Raw genomic sequence first — 7,447 nt, 5'->3', positions numbered from 1 at the left:
ACTGATCTAAGTCCCCGGTAGAAAGACTGATGGCTTCTTATCAGAAACCGCCATCTTTCTGATGAAAAAAAACGTTTCCCGTCCTCTTTATACTTCCACTTCGCTTCCAGGGCTTCAAAAAAACTCACTGTTTTGTCCGAATAGTAAAATTATATGTACATACATTTTTTACAAAAATAAACCCACATTATTACATTTAAAATTGACTGTTTACCTCCCACACCAAAAATTACCCAAATAAAATGTTATTGAAAAAAAAAATTACAATTAAAAAAAATAAAAAACATAAATAATTACCTAAGAGTATGAAGTTTTTTTAATATGCATGTGAAGAGGGTATATTACGAACATTTTTAAAATATGAGCTTGTAAATAGTAATTGATGCAAAACTGAAAACATGCACCTTTATTTCCAGATAAAATATTGGTGCCATACATTGTCATAGGGTAAACAAAAGAGAAATTTTGTCCATAAAAATGAATCCGATTAACCAATGTATATTCTGTGGAGTGATATATGGGCTTATACTTTGCACTAGATAGGAGTGAGGCTTATTAGATCTAACATGTATTGTGATATGTATGCAACCATACCCGTGTTATATTTTTCAGGTTTTTGTTCGTAGATTAACAGTGAAGCATGTTTTTAAGTGAAGCATATTTTTGCTATTAAAATTTCACCTGTTTTGAGTGCAGCTAGACTGGTTATGGTTCTGGTTTTTTTCCATTGTGTTAGAGACATAATTTAAATTGTGTAATAACTGGGACAAATGGGCAAATAAAATATGTAGGTTTTAATAATGGTAGCATGTATTATTTTAAAGCTATAATGGCTAAAAACTGAGAAATAATGAATTTTTCATTTTTTTTCTTAAAATTCCTCTGAAAACGCATTTATAAAAAAAAAAATTCTTAGCAAAATGTACCACCCAAAGAAAGCCTAATTGGTGGCGGAAAAAAACAGTTATTGGCGAATGAATGGGTAAAAATTGCTCTGATGCATAAGTTGAAAAATTAATATACTCATTTAAATATAAAGCTGATTATATAATTCTTCATAAAACAAGTAAATCCTATAAGATATAATTGCTTATTATAACTTAATAATTTTCTATACACTTGTTTTTCTTATGAACAAATAAATTCTTACATAATTTCCGCTGGCAGGTGTCAATATTTCATCATTTTTAAATAATAGGAAAACCATCATTTTCTTTGTTTTACAAAGTGGTAATAAAAATATTAATATTATATATTAATTTTATAAAGATTATAAAACCTCCAGGTGACCGTGTAATATAAAGTATAATATTTGATTAAAAATTCTTTATCAATTTGACATTTTAAGTTTATCATAACATTTGAGGTTTGCTGCCATCACTAATTTCAGCATATTTAGTTCTCAAAATATAGAAAGACATGGTGACCTTACTTTGTCTGAAACTATTATCTAAGCCCCCAGAAGTAATTATAAAAAAAAAAATCCTTTTAGCAAACTTTTCAGAATACATTTGAAATGAAGCTATTTTCACTTGTTTAATGTTTAAAGTGAACCTCCGGACTAAAAATCTACTCAGCAGAACTGAAAAGGCTTGGTGTTTCTTTAACAGTTTCACAGCATCAGAACTTTGTTTTTCTTACCAAAGCATCATTTTTAGCTGCATTTTTAACTAAGCTCCACCCATCAAAGAAAACAAGCCAGGGCTTTTTTTCCCTGATGCTGTGCAGAGCATGATGGGATTTCCTATGTTGTTATTCACGTTGCCTAGCAACTGGGAGAGGTGCTCAGGACACACCACAGTTGGAACTGTGTCTCATGCTCCCTGTCACCTCCTTTCAACCAAAAAGATGGCTGCCATGAAATCACAAACATTTGCCTGTTCTTTTAAAACAGTGTGGGTAAGAGATTATATTACCTATCTACTTTAATTAACATAACTAATGTAACTTAATGATAGTATGTTTCTTTAGGCTGGAGTTCCTCTTTAAGGAACAACTCTAGCTAGCATATAACTGACAATAATTCTTGACATGTATAAATATCTTTTGCCAGGCTTATTTAAATTATTATAGTTGACTAAAAATAATATAGAAGACAGGGGGCCATATGCAATTCACTTTGCTCATGAGTTTTCTCCTAGAAGATAATTTGTCATCTCCTATTTACAATAACTTTTCAGCAATTGAAAAAGTACCAAAAACTAGGTGAAAAAGAACTATCAAAACTATTTGAAGTATTTTCTTGCTCGCTGGTTATTTAACCACCTTGGCGGTAATGACGAGCTCAGCTCGTCCATTACCGCCGCAGTGGATATCTCCGGCCCCTGGGGGCCGATTTTGATAATTTTTTTTTTAATACACGCAGCTAGCACTTTGCTTTTGCGTAATGGAGCCCCCCCCAGACCCCTTGCACAGCCTGGCCAATCAGTGCCAGGCTGCGCTATGGGGCTGGATCGGACACCCCCCACCGCCATGACGTGGATGACGTCATCCCGATTGTCACCATGGCGACGAGGGAAGCCAAGCGAGATTTTCTGCTTGCTGTAAAAGCCGGCGGCGATCGGACTAGATGGGCAGATGCGCCCTCTAGTGGTGAATCATGTAGCTAACTTTCAGTTAGCTACAATGATTCAGAAAAAAAAATTGAGAAAAACTGTCCGCACGCCACCCTGGTGATTTTAATGTAACACCAGGGTGGTTAAAAGGCATTTTATTAGCAAGTTTAAAAATATCACCATAATAGCAGTGTTGCTCATCACGACCTCGTGATCACAGAATAGCCGTGATTCACAAGAATTTTTTCACTATCCGCCAACATGATCTGATTGATTCTCGATCACGGAATTCAATCACGAATTTGGCCCTGGTTACTATTATTCGGAACGCGATCACGGTCGTGATCGCGTACAAAATATCCGTGATTAAACCCAACTGAGTTTAGCGGTTAATAGCAAAAGCCCCCTTACATGATGTAAACACCAAATGTGCAGGATATGTTAAGTAGAACAGTGGGAACAAGGGAATTTTTTTTTTCCAAAAAGACCTTTTACTTTTTGAGAAAATCGATTCTAAAAGTTCAAAGGAAATTTTAAAGGAAAAAAGTATACATGTAAATGCGGTAAATACATTAACTGTCATTTATCGCATTTAAATGTATAAATGCAAATGCAAAGGCCGCCAACAGACCAGCCCAACTATTCCGCACAGTTGATAGACTATGTAATCCATCCTGTCTAAAACCCACTATAACTCCCTCAAAGGAGCTATGTGAGAAATTTGCCTGCTACTTTGCTGACAAAGTATCTTCTATTCGGTCTCTCATTCAGTCCACAGCACCCAAGACTCATGCAACTAATGGAAATAGCTGCAAAAACAACCTAACACCCTGGACTGATTTCAAAAGTATTAGTGAGGAAGAGATCTCAGACATCCTCTGTCGTCTCCGCCAGATAACCTGCGACCTGGACCCTGGACCAACTAAACATATGCTGAAATGCCCTGACCTGCTTGGTCCAGCATTTCACAAAATAGTAAATTGCTCTCTGCAAGCAGGGAGGTTTCCTACCTCTCTAAAAGAAGGAATCATCAAGCCCCTTCTCAAAAAACCTTCCATGGATCCAGATGCTATGAGCAGCTACAGACCTGTCTCCAACCTCCCCTTCTTAGGTAAAGTTATTGAAAAGGCTGTCTATCTGCAACTTGAAACCAGGCTGTCAGTAAACAACATCCTGGACCCTCTACAATCTGGCTTTAAGAAACACCACAGCTGTGAAACAGCCCTCATCCAAGTCTGCAACGATCTGCTCATGGCAAGGGACAGAGGGGAATGCTCCATCCTAATCCTGTTGGATCTCTCAGCTGCTTTTGATACAGTTGACCATGAAATCCTGCTTAACAGACTGCAGGAGTACTGTGGCATCAGTGGATCAGTCCTCCAGTGGTTCAGATCATTCCTGACTGACAGAACACAGAGAGTATCCCTAGGACCTATAATGTCCAAACCTGCACCTCTACAATTCGGAGTGCCACAAGGATCAATCCTATCCCCTCTGCTGTTTGCAATCTACATGTTGCCACTCGGTACACTTATCCAACGACATGGCCTGACGTACCACTGCTACGCCGATGACACACAGCTATACCTGTCCTTCAAACCTGGTGGAACAGACCCTACCCCAAAAATAAACTCTTGCTTAGCTGAGCTTCAGGCATGGATGAATGATAACTGGTTGAAACTGAATGCTGACAAAACTGAGGTCCTGTTTGTCCAAAGCCAGTGCTCGCCATCAAAACAGCTCTATCCTAAAGCAACACCAATCAGGATTAGGAATTCAGACATAAACAGCTCCAACCTTGTGCGCAGCCTTGGCGTACTAATCGATGGGGAATTGAGTTTCAGAAACCAAATTTCATCTGTAGTTAAATCTTCCTTCTTTCATCTGAAGAACATTGCAAAGATTAAACATCTGATTCCCCCAGAGGATCTTCAAACCCTAGTCCACGCCTTCATCACATCACGGCTGGACTACTGCAATGCCCTTTATGCTGGCCTCCCCAAAAAAGACCTGCGTCGCCTGCAATTAGTGCAGAATGCTGCTGCCAGATTGCTAACAAACCAGCCTCGCCACTGTCACATTACACCGATCCTTCGCTCACTGCACTGGCTACCAGTAGAATGGAGAATACTCTTCAAGATTGGACTGCTGACATTCAAATCCCTGCACAATCTGGGCCCTGGATACATGAAGGACTTGCTGAAGCTGCACCACACCTCTCACAACCTCAGATCAGCAAGTTCTATAAACTTGGTCACTCCCAGAGTACACCTCAAAAAATCTGGAGACAGAGCCTTCTGTCATGCTGCCCCTACTCTTTGGAACTCCCTACCACACCCAGTAAAGACAGCACCATCCCTGGAGCTATTCAAATCCAGACTGAAAAGCCACCTGTTTAGCCTGGCATTTCCAGATTTATAAAATTCTTCCCCTGTACCACGATGGTCGGAGCCATGCTTATGCGCTTTGAGTCCCACGGGAGAAAAGCGCTTTACAAATGTTATTTGTTGTTGTTGTTGTTGTATACTATTTGCCTTTGAACCTCTAAAATCGATTATCTCAAAAACTATAAGGTCTTTTTGGAAAAAACACATTTCCCTTGGTCCCACTGTTCTACTTATCATATGCTGCAATTTGGTGTTTACATCATGTAAGAGGGCTTTGCTATTAATAACTGCTAAAGTCGGCGGGTTTTACCGGGATTTAATCACCAATACTTTTTCATTGGAAACTTTAAATTCAGTTTTCTCAAAAACTATAAAGTCTTTTTGAATTTTTTTTTAAGTTGTAGCCCCTGATCGCCTTTATAATCCATGCAATTTTGGTGGTTGTAGCATGTATGGGGGCTTTGCTATTAACGTTAAAGGAAAATCCAGTCGAATCCGGAAGTCCAGTTCAAATCCGGATCAAAATCACGACATATCGGGATTCTGATTCAGCAACAGCCAAATTCGGTCTAATCCGTGATCGGGGGTGTCTGAGCATCACTACCTAGGAGAAAACTCAGGAGAAAAAGTTAATTGTATATGGGCCCGGGTCTCAATGTGTTAGAACAAGGACTCTGAAGCTAAGTGTCTTGTCTGCTCTTGTCTCTCTAGGAGTGTTCTTCTACCTCAGCTCAGCGGTCAATCCTGTGATCTACAACCTTTACTCCAGACGCTTCCGCTCCGCCTTCAGAAATGTCCTTCCACCTCTTTTCAGATACTGGAACCCAAAACTCCCAGCTCAGATCCTGGCACCCCAGAAGGGCCCTTTCATCCTGGAGAAATGCACCAGCAAGGATTCTGCAGAAAAGGGCAGCAGTCCTTCGTTTCCCCACAGCGCTTCCATCTGCAGTTCTCACATCTCTACGATGCTGTGATTGGGGATGGTGAACCGGACATTTTAATCGACGGAACCTAAAAATATCAACCAAATGAGCTGGCAGGAAATGGATTACTAATGTGGCATGAAGATATTTGTCTGTAGGTTTGGCCCTCCTTTGCCCAAAAGAGTGAAGCAGAGTTATATCTCCTGCAGCTGCAAAGGGGCTAGGGCTGGGTGGGGCCTTAGTGTCCCACCCCTTCTCCCTCAGATACAGCCCCCTCCCAGCCTCCCATGCAGAGCAGAGAAGGGAAGCGGGAGTTATAGTCTCTCTCCTCTCGATTGCCTCATTGCTATCTTTGGGAACATTGCCATAATCGGGGAACATGCTGTTTGCAGGGATGTATTTTTTTCTATTTTATTTTTATTAAAAAAAAATATATATATATATGTTAGAGTCCCAGTTACCCGGGACTCTTCCAACCGGCAGTCTCAACTAACTGTTAGCGAGGAAGCCATGAGGGGCGTGCCTCTCTCCCTGTCTCTTATTAATACAGAGTAGTGTTCAACGGGAAACACTTACCAAAACCGGCCCTCTTCACTTCTACTGCTGCTCTGCTGCATCCTCGTATGGTTCCTGAATCCCGATGTGTCACCTGACCTGCATCGGGTCACATGACGCATCAGGAGCACTATGAGGATGCAGCAGAGCAGCCGACAGTAAGGCAGCTCTTCAAATTTTTAGGAGGGCACAAAGGGGGCACGATGGCTGGCTGGTGGGGCCCATTTGGGTGATCCAAATCGATGTTTTGTATGGTGAGCTTTAGATATTGTTTGCCTATTTTTTTCATGACGGCTAACTAGTTCAGCAATGATAGGAACCAAATTTAAACATCAAAAACTGAACTCAGGGGTTTTTGAGTAGACCAGATTGTCCAAATGATGGTGCTATTATGGAAGAAAAGTTACCTACATATGTACTTGGCTAGTTTGCTGGCATGCTTTAATCCTTACTTGCTAGCAAGCTGCTCCTGTGTGGACAGATCACAGGAAAATCATTCCAGCCCACAGCCTGTGTCTGACGACTCTACAAGCAAGGGGAGGGGGGAGAGGCAGGAGGGAGGGAAACAGTGTGTGTGTAATTCCTTATCTTACCAGCTAAGCATTGCTGGAGACTAGAGCTTGTATTCTACTGACAGGAAGTTTTGAATCAGGATAATACCCTGTATTGGCTAATTTAAAACAAAAACAATAACCTTTCAGCCAGTAAGCCTTCTTCAGACTCTGTTCCTGTTGACTGACTGACAATGGCCTCAATTCACTAAACTTAACTCCTGCCTTTAATAACTCTTCTGAGGTGTTTTACAGTTACCACAATTATATCACCATGGTGATAACTGTAAACCAGCTCAGAAGAGTTATTAAAGACAGGAGTTAAGCTTAGTGAATTGAGGCCAATGTTAAAACAATCAGGAGGAGGTAGAGAGAATTTTTTCCAAATACAGGAGATCATTTTCATCTTTTCTGTAAAATTCATTTTCAGCATTTTACAATTGAAAAAGTACCCAAACGTTGGTGAAGAAGTACCA

At 40.3% G+C, this 7,447-nt stretch overlaps 1 protein-coding gene across 1 annotated transcript in view; it reads left to right on the top strand.

Moving 5' to 3' along the window:
- Positions 1-5,916, top strand: part of LOC137562437 (neuromedin-U receptor 2-like) — a 31,742-nt gene extending 25,826 nt beyond the window's left edge. Inside the window, exon 4 of the mRNA XM_068273783.1 lies at positions 5,654-5,916. Coding sequence (XP_068129884.1) covers positions 5,654-5,916 — 263 coding nt within the window. The remainder of the gene's footprint in view (positions 1-5,653) is intronic.
- Positions 5,917-7,447: the final 1,531 nt, after the last annotated feature.

Source organism: Hyperolius riggenbachi, chromosome 3, assembly GCF_040937935.1.
Source record: "Hyperolius riggenbachi isolate aHypRig1 chromosome 3, aHypRig1.pri, whole genome shotgun sequence".
Taxonomy (NCBI): domain Eukaryota; kingdom Metazoa; phylum Chordata; class Amphibia; order Anura; family Hyperoliidae; genus Hyperolius; species Hyperolius riggenbachi.
This window is presented reverse-complemented; position numbering and strand designations above follow the sequence as displayed.